At 47.3% G+C, this 19,782-nt stretch overlaps 1 protein-coding gene across 1 annotated transcript in view; it reads right to left on the reverse strand.

The window, feature by feature from the left end:
* Positions 1-18,843, reverse strand: part of LOC137504539 (UDP-glucuronosyltransferase 2A1-like) — a 168,638-nt gene extending 149,795 nt beyond the window's left edge. The window contains exon 1 of the mRNA XM_068233111.1: positions 18,113-18,843. Within this exon, the coding sequence (XP_068089212.1) occupies positions 18,113-18,836 (724 nt within the window). The 5' untranslated portion in view covers positions 18,837-18,843. The remainder of the gene's footprint in view (positions 1-18,112) is intronic.
* Between the last annotated feature and the right edge of the window lie 939 nt (positions 18,844-19,782).

Genomic DNA, 19,782 nt, shown 5'->3' on the forward strand with positions numbered 1-19,782 from the left:
TCCCCCTCAGCAGCGACGTCCAGCTCCTCCAACTCCTCCTCATCCTCCTCCAGGGATTCAAATTCCTTCACAGCAGTGGACTGCGCAGGCGACTGCTGTTACAGCTGGTTTTGGGCCTTCTCCCCCAAATCCACCAAATCGCCAAGTGCCCTGTCCAGCAACAAACAAAGGGCACCCACTGGCAGAGGGATGCTCGCTCCTGGCGCACCAGGTTCGTTCCCTGCAGGAAGGGAGCCAACACCAAGCAGACCTGCTGCATCTGCCCCCACTGTGCGTTGGTGAGGAGCTGGAGTTTGGTGGTGCCTTCGAGAGTGCCATCCACGATGTACCGGTTGACAGCCCTCCTCTGCTCAACCAACCACTCCAACATCGCCAGGATGGAGTTCCAGCGAGTCGGCACATCGATGACAAGGCGGTGTGGTGGCAGGCCCTTGCGCTGCTGGATCTCTGCCAGCTTTGATGCAGCAGCAGCAGCTGAGCGGCGGAAAGTGCGTACAATTTTCCGCACCGCTTCCAACAGCTCCTCCATCCCCTGGTAGGTGTGCAGGAACTTCTGCACCACCAGGTTCAGGACATGGGCCAAGCAGGGGATGTGGGATAAGTGTCCCCTGCTGATGGCAGCCAGCAGGTTGGCGGCATTGTCGGACACCACCAATCCGACTCGGAGGCCTCTGAGGGTCAGCCACGTCTTCTCCTGCTCCCTCAGGTAGCGGAGCACGTTGGCTGCTGTTAGACTGTTCTTTCCCAGGCTCGCCATCTCCAGCAGCGCTTGGCAGTGGCGGGATTCACGCTGGTGTTGCGTTGTCGCTTGGCAGCGGGAGCTGCTGCTTCTTCCCTGACCCTGCGTGGTGGCACCACATAGTGGGCCACTGGTGCTGCTGCTGCGCCCGAGGGTGTACCTGCTGCTTCCTCGCTCGGGCTTTCCACCAGGCTGACCCAGTGTGCCGTAAAGGACAGATAGCGTTCTGTCCCAAGACGGCTGCTCCATGAATCCATGGTTATGTGGATCTGCGCACTCACAGCGTGATCGAGTCCGCGGCCCACGTTCGACATGGCAAACCGGTGCGGTGCTGGGATCGCCGTGCGGGAGAAGTAGTAGCAGCTGGGGACTTGCCACTCCGGGATCCCAAAATGCAGCAACGCTCTCATGTCACTCCCCTCCTGCACGAAGGAATATGGCAGGAGCTGGGAGCACATGGCCCGGGCAAGCAACCAGTTCAGCACCCGGATGCGCCTGTGAGCGGGAAGCAACACCTTGGTCACACCGGGAAAGCACTCACTGAGCAGGGTCTGGCGGCGTTTGCCTGCCCAAGAGGATGAGGAGGCCACTCTGGAGAGAGCTGATGAGGCCACTCTGGAGGGAGCTGATGAGGCAACTGAGGACTAACTGCCCGGGGGGGGGAGGGGGGGATAAGTGAGTTGCTGCTGCTGTGCTCCTGCTGCTGCTGGGTGGGATGCTGCTGCTGAAATCTGTGCAGTGGCTCTCTGGCTCTGACCACTGCCTGCGCCACTTTGCATCAGCTTCTCATACTCACAAAAATCCTCAAAATGCCTGGTCTCTAAGTGGGTCGACAGGCACGAGGTACTCAGCTTGAGGAGATTGTGACCTCTGCTGAGACTGACCTTGCAACTGTTGCAAATTGCACAGGTCGGGTCCTCTGTGCACTTAGTGAAGAACCGCCAGACTAGGGACTTCAACCTGCCCTTTGAGCTTGAGGGCTGGGGTTTTTTGGTGCCCTTGAAACTTGTGCCTTTTTTGGTTTGGTTGGAGGTTTGCTGCGGGTGGTGGTAGTGGCTGAAGCAGCAGGCTGTGGCTCCTGCCTTCCACGCCCTGTGCTTTCCGCCTTGCTGCTGCCATGCCTCTGCGTCAGAGACACCTCCTCCTCCGATGACGAGCTGCCTTCAAGCAAGTGTGCTGGTGGTACTGGTGGTGGCACATAGGGAGGATCCAGCATGTCATCATCATCCCCAAACATGTCCTCTGAGCCCACCTCAACCACATCCAGTAGCCCAAAATCCCCTGCATCACGCCCCTCCTCATCAGCGCCAACAACAAACTGCTCCACCTCCAACTCCTCCTCCTTGCATGATGATGTCCCCATTATCTCCTGCTCAAACTTCTCCACAACATCTCTGTACACGGCTGCAGTCACTGGGGTGAAGACCGAGCTCAGTGAGGGCAGGGTGGTCAATGGGGTCACCGTGACCTCAAGCGGTGGTGGAGGCCTGCTGCGGACCGGAGTGCTGGTGGTGGTGGCACTGGTCTCGCTGGTGCTGGAGGCCTGGATGGAAACGGTGGCTTCCTGCTCCGCCATCATCTCCACCACAGCCTGCGCCTGACTCTCCATAATGGGCTGGGGGCGACGACCCTTCTCAAAGATGGGCGCAACGCGCTGCTGTTGCGCCTCTGCTCCCTCCTCCACAACTCTGCGGTCAGTGGCTGGCGGCGGACCAGTCACAGACCTGCTGCTGCTGGCAGTGGCTGCTGCAATGGCGCTGCCTCTCCTGGTGGTGCCTCGTCCTCTACCTCTGCCAGTCATTTTGCATGAACACAGTAAAAAAAAAAACAAATGTGTAGAAAACGGCGGGAAAGGGTGTAAACTTTAATAAAGTCTGGGTTGGTGGTGGTGGTGACTGACTGGTGGTAAGTGTCAACAAAAAATGAATTTTTTTTTTAAAGTAGTAGTAGTAGTAGAAGTAGTAGTAGTAGTAGTACCACTACTAACAGTGAGTCTCTACAGTACTAACTCGTGTGACAGTGGGTGACAATTACGGTCGGTCACACACGGTCAGACACAATCAATAGGGTGCGCCGGCAAATGACAGTCACAGCAGGTGACAACAAGGGATGCTGACCTGTACACAGTCAATCAGTAACTAACTAGTATTAACTAACAGTACTGAAGCTATAAACAGACTACAGCAAACAGCAGCAGTACAATTTAACTAAACTACTATAGTACACAACTAACTAGTAGAGGCGGCCTTAGAGTATGCGGGGCCTGGGGCGAGTGTCACATGCGGGGCCTAGAGCCATAAGTGTAGGCCATATACCGTATTGCCACGTTCATGGGCTTGTCCGCCTTTAATGCAGTATTTCTTATTATTATTGTTTGAAAACAATTATGTCAGGTAAAGGCCACTAAGCCAACCAATATAAAAACAAACATTTGCATGGTGGTTTTAAGTGCGGGGGTGGGGAGCTCATGCTTCAATTAATTTGGAAATTCTAAGGTTCACGTTTCACAAAATTCACATTGTTTTAATAACTTTTGTCTTGCAAAATTCAGCCAATTCAGCAATCATGAGGCCCCCAACAAGACAAATTCAGCAATCATGAGGCCCCCAACATGACCAACTCAGCAATCATGAGGCCCCCAACAAGACAAATTCAGCAATCATGAGGCCCCCAACAAGAAAAATTCAGCGATCTTGAGGCCCCCAACAAATCATGAGGCCCCCAACAAGACAAATTCAGTAACCATGAGGCCCCCAACAAGACAAATTCAGCAGTCATGAGGCACATAAATAGACAGCATTTCACATAAATAGGCAGAATGCCCCCTTAATATGGTAGACACCTCTCACCTGGCAGCAGTTCCCCAAAATACACTCAATCTGACAGCAGTGGTTCCCCAAAAATAGGTAGCCCCAGGTCTATAGGTGTCCCCAGAATAGGTGGCCAGCGGTATAGATGTCCCCAGAACAGGAAGCCAGGGGTAGAGATGTCCCAAGAACAGGTAGCCAGGGGTATATGCGCCCAGTATATGTAGTCAGGGGTATATGTCCCCAGTATATGTAGCCACAGGTATATGTGCCCAGTATATGTAGCCAGGGGTATATGTGCCCAGTATATGTAGTCAGGGGTATATGTGCCCAGTATATGTAGTCAGGGGTATATGTTCCTAGTATATGTATGCAGGGGTATATGTGCCCAGTATATGTAGCCAGGGGTATATGTGCGCAGTATATGTAGCCAGGGGTATATGTGCCCAGTATATGCAGCCAGGGGTATATGTGCCCAGTATATGCAGCCAGGGGTATATGTGCCCAGTATATGCAGTCAGGGGTATATGTCCCCAGTATATGTAGTCAGGGGTATATGTCCCCAGTATATGTAGCCAGGGGTATATGTGCCCAGTATATGTAGCCAGGGGTATATGTGCCCAGTATATGTAGCAGTATATGTGCCCAGTATATGTAGCCAGAGGTATATGTTGGGGACATATACCTCTGGCTACATATACTGGGCACATATATGTAGCCAGGGGGTAATGTAGCCAGGGATATATGTCCCCAGTATATGTAGCCAGTGTTATATGTGCCCAGTATATGTAGCCAGAGGTATATGTGCCCAGTATATGTAGCCAGGGGTATATGTCCCCAGTATATGTAGTCAGGGTTATATGTGCCTAGTATATGTAGGCAGGGGTATATGTGCCCAGTATATGTAGCCAGGGGTATATGTGCCCAGTATATGTAGCCAGGGGTATATGTGCCCAGTATATGCAGCCAGGGGTATATGTGCTAAGTATATGCAGCCAGGGGTATATGTGCCCAGTATATGCAGTCAGGGGTATATGTCCCCAGTATATGTAGTCAGGGGTATATGTCCCAAGTATATGTAGCCAGGGGTATAGGTGCCCAGTATATGTAGCCAGGGGTATATGTGCCCAGTATATGTAGCAGTATATGTGCCCAGTATATGTAGCCAGAGGTATATGTTGGGGACATATACCTCTGGCTACATATACTGGGCACATATATGTAGCCAGGGGGTAATGTAGCCAGGGGTATATGTTCCCAGTATATGTAGCCAGTGGTATATGTGCCCAGTATATGTAGCCAGAGGTATATGTGCCCAGTATATGTAGCCAGGGGTATATGTCCCCAGTATATGTAGTCAGGGGTATATGTGCCCAGAATATGTAGTCAGGGGTATATGTCCCCAGTATATGTAGCCAGGGGTATATGTCCCCAGTATATGTAGTGAGGGGTATATGTGCCCAGTATATTTAGGCAGGGGTATATGTGCCCAGTATATGCAGCCAGGGGTATATGTGCCCAGTATATGCAGCCAGGGGTATATGTGCCCAGTATCTGTAGCCAGGGGTATATGTCCCCAGTATATGTAGCCAGGGGTATATGTCCCAGTATATGTAAAGAAGGGTATATGTGCTCAGTATATGTAGCCAGGGGTATACAGGATCTTCTCAAAAAATTAGCATATTGTGATAAAGTTCATTATTTTCTGTAATGTACTGATAAACATTAGACTTTCATATATTTTAGATTCAAATACACACAACTTGTAGTTGAAGCCTTTTATTGTTTTAATATTGATAATATTAGCATACAGCTCATGAAAATCCAAAATTCCTATCTCAAAAAATTAGCATATTTCATCCGACCAATAAAAGAAAAGTGTTTTTAAAACAAAAAAAAAAGTCAACCTTCAAATAATTATGTTCAGTTATGCACTCAATACTTGGTCGGGAATCCTTTTGCAGAAAAGACTGCTTCAATGCGGCGTGGCATGGAGGCAATCAGCCTGTGGCACTGCTCAGGTGTTATGGAGGCCCAGGATGCTTCGATAGCGGCCTTAAGCTCATCCAGAGTGTTGGGTCTTGCGTCTCTCAACTTTCTCTTCACAATATCCCACAGATTATCTATGGGGTTCAGGTCAGGAGAGTTGGCAGGCCAATTGAGCACAGTAATACCATGGTCAGATAACCATTTACCAGTGGTTTTGGCACTGTGAGCAGGTGCCAGGTCGTGCTGAAAAATGAAATCTTCATCTTCATAAAGTGGGGGAGATGGCCCCTTTTCCCCACCGCTGCTCACAGCTCTCCCTCTTCTCTGCTCTCCTCCAGCTGGCCACACGGGCACGCGGCCGGGAGGGGGGGGGGGGCGGCCACGTGGCGCCAGCGCGGGGCCTGTTCAAGCGCGGGGCCTGGGGCGATCGCCCCAGTTGCCCCCCCCCCCAAAGGCCGGCTCTGCTAACTAGAATCCCTAACCTACCTAAGCTAGTAGTATGCTAAGGCTGCCCTAGGCTAGCAGGCACACAGACTAACACTAGCCTAGCACAGTATACAGTACACACTAGCTGACTACAAACAATCAAATTACTATCTATCTATATAACAGTACAATGAATGTGTTTAGGAGATGTTTAGGAAGCAAAACGCTAGGTTTAGCACAGGATACACTTGATCAGACACGCAGCACAGCACTGGAGATGCTCTCAGTACCAGCTCAGTCACACAAGTGTGTAGCTCCGCAAAATGGTCACCGCCTTATATAGAGGAGGGGAGGGCCAGGCTCCCCTCCTCTGATTGGTTGCTAGCGTTGTCAGGGACTCGGCTGGAGGAATTCTGATTGACCCGCGTCACTCCCGAATCCTGAAGCCGAACCCAACGCGTCATCTAGCCGAATTCAAATGCGCACATTCGGTCGCCTTCGGCTTCGGGTCCGACGCATTTGGCTTCGGCTTCGACTTCGGGAACGCTGAAATTTACCTGAATAATTTGGGTAAATTCGCATTCGGGAGTCCTGGAGAGCAAGCCTGTCCATTCCTTTGTTTGTTTTGCAACTGAATGAAGTACAGTAGATTCTACATCAGACTGTTATGGCTGTTTAGAATTAAATCTTATAAATGATTTATCGCTGCTGAGAGTTTGCAAAAATTTTTTATTAAATTAAATCTTAAAAATTAAGTCCTTAAACTGAAAATATATATACAGTATGTGAGTCTGTTCTATGTTACTAATGTTCTATTTACCATTAGTACTACACATACTATAAATTATCTTTTAACTTTGTTTTCAATTCAGGTTTGCTTTTGAGTAAACTTGTTTCAGTAGCAATTAATCAGAATCCCTATTTAATCACTCCAGATCCAAGCATTTTATAATAATTTAGAATGTATATAGCGCTGACAACTTCTGAAGTGCTGTACAGATTATACAGTCTTGTCACTTAACTGTCCCTCAGAAGAGCTCACGATCTAGTCCCTACCATAGTCATAGGTCTATCATAGTCTAAGGCCAAGTTTAAGGGGAAGCCAATTAACTTATCGGTATGTTTTTGGGATATGGGAGAGTGCTTAGAAGAAACCCACATGGGGAGAACATACCAACTCCCTGCAGACAGTACCCGCTATTGGTAGCTGCAGTTCCCATAGCGGGTGCCCATTTTTGGCCACGGGGGGTTATTAGTTGTTGGGGATGTGGCAGATTACTAATTGCGGTGGTGGTGGGGGAGGGGGGTTTAAGTTGCCCGGGAGAGGAGGGTTCTGTATGAGAGTACAGAGAGGCTAGGTCATAGTGAAATATTGTCAAATATTGCTGTTATTTCACCATATCAATCAGGTTGTAGAATATCTGTAATTTTACCAATATTCTACTAAAACAATAACATGCTTATTTATCCTTTTTTAAATGTGAAAACTGTAGTACAGTGCCTGGCAATGACAATCCATTAAACATCTTTATAAAATGAATAAACAGCCACTAAAGAGTGCTGTCTTAGTGTGAATGTAGTTTTCCTTTTAGTCAGTCTTTTGTAGATTTAAGGGGCAGAACTAAGTAATTTTCATGCTGTAAGACCTAGGGCTATATTCTATTCCAAGTGATAAGTAGTTTGCAGATGCAAGCTACTTTTCACCTTGCCATCACGCGAGGATTGCCGGCAAATCCTCTTGCCGGTTTCCTTTGCGCAATGGCTGATCATTAGGGAGCAATGCTCCCTTTACCCGGCGGAATGGGGAGCGAGGCTTTACCCAGTAGTACTGTCCTTCAGCACCACAACCTCGCTCTCCATACCTGCACACACCTCCCGAACATCCCCTAATATTGCTATTATTATTATTATTATTACTAGGATAAAATCTCATTAGCTCTGCCTACTTGATACCCATTGCCCACCCCTCCAAACCTCATCACTTGTCCACCTGACCCCTAATCCTATGTAATTACTGGGCCCTACTTACTCAATCACCCCCCCCCCACACCTCTTAATCACCTCTCCTCCCTGATGCCCGTTCACATATCCTCTTACTATCAATCTATGTAATTACCCGTTACCCACCAACCTTGCCTCACCTCCACCCATTTCAAAAAACCTTCATCTACATATTGCTTATCCACCATCTAATATTTCAAACAGCTTTATGTGTACTCACCTGAAAGAATGTCCACAGCAGAATGCTCCATGCCCAACAGGTTCAAATTGGCTAGTAGACAGTATATATAACCCAATGGAAATACAAACTTGCCAACTGTTTAGTATTTAGTGATCTATAACAGACCTCTTTTGTATGTGGGAGGACCGGAACTTACCTGGGAGCATACCCACTGCAAAATTATTCCTGCCCCTGTGGCCAAAAATGTTCTGGAAATAAGAATAACAATAAAAACAATAGTAGAGGAAAAACTTCTTAGGAGCTCTGGCAAAAGTACTGAAAGCTTCACAACAAATACTGGCTTTACTCTGGGTAATAAATTAGAGGAACATCAAACATGCTTGAAATATTATTTCTGTTAAGGCACCAATAATTTTGTTCAGGACATTTTAATGTTTATGGAATTATTTTTGTTTTGTTTCCTCTGCTGTTTTGTGTAATTCCAGTGTCAACAAAAGTAATACACAACAATACTAAAGCATTTGTAATTGCAACAATTTTCTGGGAAAATTGGTGATTTTCTGACAAATAAGAGTGCCAGTATTTTTGGCCATGTATAATGAGCAGTCCTCATGACAACAGGCACAGTTATGCTTCCCTTTTCCAAGAAAGTCAAAAAACGAGAAACTCTACCTTGACAGCCTTGGTGGCTGAGTGGTCAGCACTCTGCTTTGGTCACTAAGGACCTAGATTGGAATCTCTGCCAAGACACTGTATGCAAGTCTCTAATTTAATGGCCTTCTTCCTGCTTTCAAAAAACATACTGGTATGCTAACCATGCTTAGATTGCATGAGACCCATTAGGCCTGGAACCCACTAAAAAACACTTCGCTAATTGCAATCGCTAGCGTTTTGTATGAGTAGTTTGTAAGCGATTTCATGAGCGTTTTCGGGAGCGATTTTAAAAAGTGTAAATAATTTGCCAGCGGTTGTGTAGCAAATAGCGACTAGCGTTTTTAATTCTGATTGGTCCTTTCAATTAATTTTCATTTTGTTACAGTGTGCAGTAATGTAAAAACGCTTGCAAAATCACTCTGTGTAGGTTTTGATAAGCGATTAAAACCAGTGTTTATATACTTTACATTGCAGAAACTTTGCTACTTTGTAAAAGAATGTCAGAAAGGCACACAAGCTGCCAGAAATTAAAGTCCTCAGATAAACTCTTCTTGTATACAATTCTAAAACTTCAGTGTTACGTGGACCTTCATTAGCATGTTTTCATCACCACAAACACCCTTTAAAGTGCAAGTGTAATGAATAGCGGAGATACCGCTGCGCAGTCTGGCGGCGGGGCGGCTGTCTCCGCATTCAGGCCGGGGGTTTCCGCACAGCAACATGTGTCTGGTTTGTCTGGACCTTCTAGTGCACACAGATGGAGAGCTACGCGTGCAAGCGCCAGGCGACAGGACATTTATACCAGCAGAAGGGGAATCAGCTGATCAGGTCGATCAGCTGATCCCAGCTGGACTCTGGATTGGCTGAGTGGCTCGGGCGGAGCTGCACAGCACTGCAAGTATATATAGATCTTGCTTGTCAGTTGCTGGTTGTCTGCCGTTGCGAATACATACGTGTGAGCACTCAAACCATAGTCAGATCCCTCAGTGTGTTAGAACCAGGTGGACCTGGGAATTCACACTTAGCCAGATTACGCTTGTGTCATTACTGTGTTATACTTTAGACCAGTTCCAGGCAGTGGCGTATCTGGGTAAAATAGCGCCTATGGCAAACGCTTAAATTGTGCCCCCCCCCCCATCCCCAACACAGAGTCTCATTCGTTCCCCCATAATAACAGCTGCCAGGTGCCTCAAGATAAAGAAATTAAATAGCCAGGTCAGGTGTGCCAAGATAATTAAGTAGCAAAGGGCCCCCTTTATACATAATTTGAGTAGATATGTTCCCCAGACAACCAAATTAAGTTAGTAGAGACGTGCTTCTAGATATCAGTATAAGGTAGTTATATGTGCGCCCCACATTTGAAAAATGCTCCTCTAAGGGCAGTTATTAAAATGACTATGTACTCTGTAATGTGCTGCAGAAGATGTCATTGCTATATAAATAATAATAATATGGTAGGACATTAGGCTATGACTATGGCAGGGATTAGAGTGTGAGCTCCTCTGAGGACAGTCAGTGACATGACTATGTACTCTGTAAAGTGCTGTAGAAGATGTCAGTGCTATATAAATACATAATAATAATATGGTAGGACATTACACTATGACCATGGCAGGATTAGATTGTGAGCTCCTCTGAGGACAGTCAGTGACATTACTATGTTCTCTGTAAACTGCTGCAGAAGATGTCAGTGCTATATAAATACATAAAATTAATATGGTAGGACACTACACTATGACCATGGTAGGATTAGATTGTGAGCTCCTCTGAGGACAGTCAGTGACATGACTATGTACTCTGTAAAGTGCTGCAGAAGATGTCAGTGCTATATAAATACATAATAATAATAATATGGTAGGACATTAGACTAGGACTATGGTAGGATTAGATTGTGAGCTCCTCTGAGGACAGTCAGTGACATGACTATGTACTCTGTAAAGTGCTGCAGAAGATGTCAGTGCTATATAAATACATAATAATAATAATATGGTAGGACATTAGAGTATGACTGTGGTAGGATTAGACTGTAAGCCCCTCTGAGGACAGTCAGTGACATGACTATGTACTCTGTAAAGTGCTGCAGGAGATGTCAGTGCTATATAAATACATAATAATAATATGGTAGGACATTAGGCTATGACTATGGTAGGATTAGAGTGTGAGCTCCTCTGAGGACAGTCAGTGACATGACTATGTACTCTGTAATGTGCTGCAGGAGATGTCAGTGCTATATAAATACATAATAATAATATGGTAGGACATTAGACTATGACTATGGTAGGATTAGACTGTGAGCCCCTCTGAGGACAGTCAGGGCCCTTTTCCACCTGCAGTCGCTAGCGTTCACGCTGAACGCTAGCGATTGCTGAATCGCAAAACCGGCGATTCCCCGACGTTTTGCGGCCGCGATTTTGCTATGCTATGCACTGCATAGCAAAATCGCGGCAAATATCGCTCCGCCGCGCGTTCGCATTCGGGTAAAAAATGAATCGCGGTAGTGGAAATGACCTACCGCGATTCCTATGTTAAAAAGCAAACCGTAGCGATTGTAAAATCGCTAGCGGTTTGCGACTTTGCGATTCAGCCAGCGCAAACGCGCTGGTGGAAAAGGGCCCTCAGTGACATGACTGCGTACTCTGTAAAGTGCTGCAGGAGATATCGAGGAGGAAGGGGGCTGGGCAATGGAAATAAATGCGGCCACTGATTGTACAATTTCCTGAATGAATCTCCAAAAAACGGCCGGGAACAATGGGAATGTGATGCGGAATGTCACACACATCCTACAAAGTACCTTTTTAAGGGAGGTACAACAAATGAGGGAGAGAGGGGGGTTAAAAGAAGCAGCAGAGTGAGTTGGGGAAATGGAGAACAGTAAGAAGTGTGGGAAAGGCAGGAGGTGGACACAAGAGAGGGCCAAAAAAAAAAAAAAAAAAAGAGAGAGAAGGAAGGGTGGGAGATAAAGAGGTGGAGGAATAGACTGAGGAAAGGCAGAAACCACACCAGGGCAATCTTCACCAGCCCCCGTTTGGCAGGAACATCACAAACACAAATATGCTGCACAGTACAGGAGAGAGAGAGGGCAGAGAAAGCAGAACACATGCTGGAAGCAGAGAGAGGACAGGAAGTATTCAGCTAATAATCTTATCTCTATGTTGTCCGGAGCTGCCTCTCTCTCTGCTCTGGTAACTTCACACACATGGCTATCAACTGTGCTCATTTCCTGCCTCTCTGTGTCACTGGGCTGCAGCAGCTACGCAGACTCTTGTTCTCCTCTCCTCTCCCACCCCCATCAGCCCCAGCGGCAGCAGCAGGGCTCCACACAGCCAATCCGGAGGGAGATGTGAGCAGTGCCTACCGAGCGACGTAAGCAGCAGCAGATTGGTGAATGAATGGGACGCAACAAGCGTCTCCTACTACTGTATGCGCTGGCGACCAGCTAGCTAAATCATCGCCATGGGAAGGAGCCAGGAGGTGCTCAGACCTGGCTGGGAGGGAGAGGGGTTTTCTAAATTGTGCGCCCCCTGGGAGGTGAGTGACAAAGGGCGCCTATAGCAGCTGCCCTATGTGCACGCCTCCAGATCCGCCTCTGGTTCCAGGGTGTTGTGACCAAGGACCTCACACCCAAGCTTAGGAATACTGTGTCATTGCTGTGTTATACTTTAGACCAGTTCCAGGGTGTTGTGACCACGGACCTCACACCCAAGCTTAGGAATACTGTGTCATTGCTGTGTTATACTTTAGACCAGTTCCAGGGTGTTGTGACCAAGGACCTCACACCCAAGCTTAGGAATACTGTGTCATTGTTGTGTTATACTTCAGACCAGTTCCTGGGTGTTGAGACCATGGACCTCTCACTCTAGATTAGATCTCTGCTTTATCTGTTATGACCAATTGCTCTCTAGGCCTCTCCCCTGCTTTCTGATTCGGTACCTATGCATATCTGCCTGCCTGTTGCCAAACCCTGCCTGCACCTGGTTACCGAATCAGCCTTCTGTCTCTGTACCTTATCTGCTCGTGTGTTGCCGACCTGGCCTGACCGACCCTTCTGGCTGTCACTCATCCCTTGCGTGTTCAGTCTGTCTGTACTACCTGTGACACTACCCAGCCGAGTGTCAGGTAGCTGCAGAGACCTCCTGTTCTTCAGAGAGGCCTCTCGGCAGTCCAATCAGGGGCTCTCTCCCTGAGGAGTCCTTTGGCTGCAGTATAGTCTGATTCCCAGTATTGCAGGGAATCATTGGCTCGCAGGTTATCTCTATCCCCTTTCCTAGGAGATAGTTCACATCCAGCCAAGGGCCACCTGCTCCTCAGGTGGTCCATGCTCATTGTTATCTGCGTCTCCCGCCCCACGGGAGACAGCCTACTGTTGCACCAAAACACTTACACTTTATCAGGTGTCCAGAGGTTAGTCATACTTGTATTATTGGTGATTCTGCAGATCATCAATGATCGGGTATATATCTGTATTGTTGGTGATACTGCAGATCACCAATAATCCGATTCTCTCTGTGTGCTGACACCAATCGTTACAGCAAGCTTACCAAATCTCCATAAGACCCAAACTATAAGGTTTAGGCACATAAACGGTCACAGTGATGGGTTGTCCTTCTCTGTGGCCCCCTGTAATTCCACACTCAGTCAGCTGTTTTCCTTCATATAGTATAGACGCTCCCAGCATGCAAACAATAACAAAAGCACAAAAGATCTAAATGTTCTCCGCTTAAAAATTCCAACTTTTATTGATCAAAAACACATGTCCAGTACTTATATAAGGGTCCTTGTGACAGGGACCCTCAAAACACAATCGCGTATCAAATCCAAATGGGGTGCCGTTATCCCATCTGCCTTCCATTAACCCTACCGGTTTCTCTGCTGCGTCATCAGGGGCATTGCTTGTAAGTTTTACCACTCTGTACCAATCAGATCTCAACAGAAATGTGATTAACATAGATTGGTGAAGATTAGGGTTGCCAGGTCGGCTGATGGAGAAAACCGGACAGGGGGTGGAGTTAGGGGCGGAGTCAGAAGCGCACTTTTATGTAGAGTGGGGCTAAGCAATGGGCTTTTTAAAAAATGTTTTTTACAGTATTTATATCGCACTGACATCTTCTGCAGCACATTACAGAGTACATAGCCATGTCACTAACTGTCCTCACCAGTACATGCACATAAGAGACCACTTTTCACCAGTAAATGCACATAATAAGAGACCGCTTTTCACCAGTAAATGCACATAATAAGAGACAGAGCAGAAAACTATTACAAAACTGGAAAACTATGCAAATAATGCAATGCATTTATGGCATTTTTGCACAGTGAAGTGGTCGATTTCTTGCGGGAAGTTTAAAAAAAAAAATTTTTCCCACCAAAATTTTTTATTGAGAACAATAAAGTGGACATACATAGGCATAAAGTTAAAATATAAATCTGCGCATACATGTATGTACACATTTTGAGCAAATATAACAAATATAACAGTATAACAGTATAAATTGCGTTGTACAATAGTATGAATTCAAGTGTAAAGTATAGTAAGCAGCGGGCTCAGGCGAGATTGAATGAGATTGAAAGTCACGCCTGGACTATACGGAGGGGAGATAGAGCGGAGCCAATGCACACAAAGAGCGGAAATACAACCAGAGAATTATGGGTCACTCACTCACCATATCTCCAGACCTTACCTTGCTTCCTTCGCAGATGCAGAATCGCATTGCAAATGACGTGAGTGACGCACGTCATGCGTACGTTGGCAACGCAGCGTTGGCGTTGCCGTAGCAACGTCGGGAAGCGCGGGCTCGGGGGCGGTACTTAAGCTGGCGTAACTTACGCCGCGTAAGCTGGCTGGCTGTGCCTTTGACTGACAGCCAGGCAGCGAATCAGCGGTCGCGCAGCGCTGGCGGACGGGTGGCGGCAAGTGGCAAAAGGCATAAAACCGGACATCTTAATTGTCCGGTTTAACATGCCTTTTTGGACAGGACACAGCGGCCAAAAACCGGACTGTCCGGTCTAAAACCGGACACCTGGCAACCCTAGTGAAGATGGTCAAACAATCAGTTTTTAATCATGGAAATATCATTTGAGCTTACTTATACTTACCTAAGAAGAGGAAAGCTTCTGGATCCCAATGAGGCTTCCTATCAGGTTGTTCTAACCCCTGTTGCTGCTCGTGGACCTTCCAAAGACTACTGACAAGGGCTTGTTGACACTCTTTCAGGGCCATGTACGGCTGGGCGAGTATGGCTGCACCTGAACCAACTGCTCCATGCTACTGCACAAGCACAGTTGCAGAAAGGCTCATGCCAGAAGCAGACCATGGCCCCAATCAGCTGGAGAGTCCCAAGCAGTGATTGAGGACAGCGTGGGAAGCCTCTGGAGAATCCCTCTCTTTAGGTAAGTATGTGTTTCTGAACCTGAACTTAAATGGAAGGTTCAGGGAGGGGGGTGAAAAAATAAAAATCAATTTCCACTTACCTGGGGCTTCCTCCAGCCCTTGGCAGGCAGGAGGTGCCTTCGCCGCCGCTCCGCAGGCTCCCGGTGGTCTCCGGTGGCTGACCCGACATGGCCAGGCCGGCTGCCAGGTCAGGCTCTTCTGCGCTCCAAGGCCAGGCACTTCTGCGTCCCACGCGGGTGCGCTGACGTCATCAGACGTCCTCCAGGCTGTACTGCGCAGCCTGAACCTTCCCTTTAAGCTTGGGTTCTCTTTAATATAGATCACTGTGAACCTAAAGCCTGAAACACATCTTCAATTTTGATTTCCCAATGAGTGACCAATTTTATCACCTCCATGTAGTATGAGGGCCAACAGATTTCGAATACTATGAACAAATTATGAAGGTAAACTCCCATATTACATGGAGGTTGTATAATTGATCAGTGATTGGCCAATCAAAATTGAAGTTGTGTGCCAGGCTTTATTTAGGACAATTATTATGTCAGTGCAGTTTCTAGGCTAAAATGCACCCAGGGCGAGGGTGTAAAAATTGTGCCCCCCCCCCCCCGCAGAAAGGTATGGGTGCCCGCAGTATAGGTTAGCCAGGTCTAGTTGCACTCAGTATAGATTCCCCCAGAATAGGTACCCCAGTATAGGTAGCCAGCTATAGGTCCCCCCAGTATAGGTAGCCAGGCATAGGTGAGCCAGTATAATTGCCTCCGGTATAGGTTAGCCAGGTAGGTGCCTCCAGTATAGGTAGCCAGTATAGTTGCCCCCAGTATAGGTTAGATAGGCAGGCGTCCCCGGTATAAATTAGATAGGTAGTAGGTGCCCCCAGTACAGGTTAGCTAGGTGAGTGCCTCTAATATAGGTAGCCAGAATAGGTGCCCCCAGCATAGGTTAGATAGGTAGATGCCCCCAGTATAGGTTAGTTAGGTAGGTGCCTCCAATATAGGTAGCCAGTATAGTTGTTACCTGTATAGGCTAGCTAAGTAGGTAGGTAGCCCCAATACAGGTTGGATAAGTTAATGCTCCCACTATAGGTTAGATAGGTAGCTGCCCCCCAGTATAGGTTAGATAGGTAGGTGCCCCCATGTATAGATTAGATTAGGTAGCTGCCCCCTCAGTATAGGTTAGATTAAGTAGCTGTCCCCCAGGTTAGATAGGTAGCTGCCCCCCAGTATAGGTTAGATAGGTAGGTGCCCCCCAGGATAGGTTAGATAGGTAGCTGCCCCAATATAGGTTAGGTAGGTGCCCCCCAGTATAGGTTAGATAGGTAGCTGCCCCCCAGTATAGGTTAGATAGGTAGGTGCCCCCCAGGATAGGTTAGATAGGTAGCTGCCCCCCAGTATAGGTTAGATAGGTAGGTGCCCCCCAGGATAGGTTAGATAGGTAGCTGCCCCAATATAGGTTAGGTAGGTGCCCCCCAGTATAGGTTAGATAGGTAGCTGCCCCCAGTATAGGTTAGATAGGTAGGTGCCCCCCAGGATAGGTTAGATAGGTAGCTGCCCCAATATAGGTTAGGTAGGTGCCCCCCAGTATAGGTTAGATAGGTAGCTGCCCCCCAGTATAGGTTAGATAGGTAGGTGCCCCCCAGGATAGGTTAGATAGGTAGGTGCCCCCCAGGATAGGTTAGATAGGTAGCTGCCCCAGTATAGTTTAGGTAGGTGCCCCCCAGTATAGGTTAGATAGGTAGCTGCCCCCCAGTATAGGTTAGATAGGTAGGTGCCCCCCAGTATAGGTTAGATAGGTAGGTGCCCCCCAGGATAGGTTAGATAGGTAGCTGCCCCAGTATAGGTTAGGTAGGTGCCCCCCAGTATAGGTTAGATAGGTAGCTGCCCCCCAGTATAGGTAAGATAGGTAGTTGCCCCCCAGTATAGGTAAGATAGGTAGGTGCCCCCCAGTATAGGTTTGATAGGTTGGTGCCCCCCAGTATACATTAGATAGGTAGGTGCCCCCCAGGATAGGTTAGATAGGTAGCTGCCCCAGTATAGGTTAGGTAGGTGCCCCCCAGTAAAGGTTAGATAGGTAGCTGCCCCCCAGTATAGGTTAGATAGGTAGGTGCCCCCCAGGATAGGTTAGATAGGTAGCTGCCCCAGTATAGGTTAGGTAGGTGCCCCCCAGTATAGGTTAGATAGGTAGCTGCCCCCCAGTATAGGTAGGTTAGATAGGTAGCTGCCCCCCAGTATAGGTTAGATAGGTAGCTGCCCCCCAGTATAGGTTAGATAGGTAGGTGCCCCCCAGGATAGGTTAGATAGGTAGCTGCCCCAGTATAGGTTAGGTAGGTGCCCCCCAAGATGGAGGGGGGAGTCGTAGCCACGGGGAGGGCAGCCCGACCTCTCCCTCCCTCTCCCCGGGCCGCCCTCCATGCAATCTCCCCTCGGACTGCAGAGTAATGCAGCAGGGAAGTGCTGTGCATATCTACTCACCTCGCTGGCTCCAAGCGCTGCTCTCTCGCCGCCAGTCTCATCTCTACATACACGCTGATACACACACACGCTGCTTCCAGCTAAACAGGAAGCAGCGTGTATCAGCGTGTATGGAGAGATGAGACTGGCGGCGAGAGAGCAGCGCTTGGAGCCAGCGAGGTGAGTAGTTATGCACAGCGCTTCCCTGCTGCATTACTCTGCAGTTCGAGGAGAGATCGCATGGAGGGCGGCCCAGGGAGAGGGAGGGAGAGGTCGGGCTGCCCTCCCCGCGGCTGCGGCTCCCCCCTCCATCACAGCGCCCCACTCCCAGCAGCACTCAGTGCGGCGGCACGGGGCGCACGGCAGTAGAAACGGCCCTGTATTATGTTCTCCAACAACCTCCAGCCCAGGAGAATACTTGTAAATCATGTTCACAGAATGTTTAAACATTCTACATTTCTTCTCACTGTATTTACTCACTCAGTATCTCACTGAAGTATCCATCCCAGTTGCCGGCAAAAAGTCGATAAAACAACATGTCTTGAAACAGATAAAAGTTTATATTTTTCCATCTTTCAATAAAAGTCATTCTATCCGTGAGTTCCGCCATGGTTCCCGGAACATAGGAGAAGGGGGCTGGGAGATGTCCACACAGTCTCTCCATGGAGTTACCCATGGAGAATCTAAAGGAATAGACAAATGGAAGTCCAAGAACCTCTGCAATGAGCTCGCCACATGGAGCCAATGGATCTGAAATCAAGACATCAAACTTATTGTCTTCTAGTTTCTGCAGCAGTGAGTTGTTTTTCAGCACTCCATCACATATATGTCTTTCGAATTTCAGTTGTTCAGTCATTAGGGCTTTCATTTGTTGATAGAACTGCCAGTAGGACATATTGGGTACATCATAAATCCACATACTTAAAAACTCCTGAAGGAAACTTTCACTCCTTTCTTTAGTGAAAGGAACATCAAAAACTTCATATTTTAAAGGTGAGGCTTTGCCATTCTCCGAACCCATAGTCATGATTGCTGACTGCGTCAACAATGTAACCTCATGTCCTTTAAGAGCAAGGTCATCCAGGATTATTTTCATATTCAGAAAATGACTGGCATCTGTTGGCCAAGCCAAAACTTTCCCTGCAAAAACTGTATTGTAGAAACATGACTGCAGGAGCAGAAGAAAAATCCCCATGCTGATCATGGTGATGAGTCACACTGATCTGAGGTTATGAGAAGTAACACAGATTGCACTCTGGACAGGCAGCGCTCTGATCACTAGAGATAAAAGTGTCATTAGGCTTCTATTGTTTGCTTAAGAGCCATTTTTCTGAAGACAAATGAAAGTTGGAAAACTTATTGTCTGATTCTGTTGACAAACTATTCCAGTACATTAAAATAGACTCCCACAGAATATTTATGGACTGGAAACTGAGCTAAAACTTGCTTGCTTGTTTTTATTAGCACAGCAATACGTATAGAAGCGCATTCGGGCAGAACATTTCACTGACACAGGACACAATAACCTTTTATGTTCAGAAAGGATTATTTGAAGCTGATTGTAAACAAGAGAAAAACTTGTTTAAAAAACAACTGCATTAACTGAATAGCTTGTGGGTAGTTTTCTTTTAACACGTTGTGGAATTCTTCTTAAAAGTGTTTAACTTACAACAAGGCCCTCATGGATAGTTATTTTGCAGTGAAACAGTTTCTAGTAGACAATTTTAGTGGGTAGATCATAAGAGGCCTGTTTGCCTTAATTTATTGGACAATTTAATTTACTGTCTAGCACATGGCTTGTTGTTCCATGTATTAAAGTAATGTTGCATGCAGCATTTTTTTTTAGCTAATTTTACTCCATTAAGGGTGTCAGATTTAGTAGCACAGTAAAGAACATTCGCTCTGTAATTGGTGGAAAGTGATGTGAAAGTTTTTTTATGATAGAGTTCAGGTTTTGTAGAACGGTCTACTAAGTTGTACTTTCATAGTGCAATAGGCCCATAGTGCAAAAACTACAACCGACTATCCCTCTACTTGGAGGGGGGAGTGTTTACTGCACTATGGACTAGGTGGGAGTATACCTGAATAAATGCTCCAAATGAAACATGTGCCTCCTGTAGATGAGTGCTTTAGGCCTGTGGTATTCTGTC

Source organism: Hyperolius riggenbachi, chromosome 1 (genome assembly GCF_040937935.1).
Source record: "Hyperolius riggenbachi isolate aHypRig1 chromosome 1, aHypRig1.pri, whole genome shotgun sequence".
Taxonomy (NCBI): Eukaryota; Metazoa; Chordata; class Amphibia; order Anura; family Hyperoliidae; genus Hyperolius; species Hyperolius riggenbachi.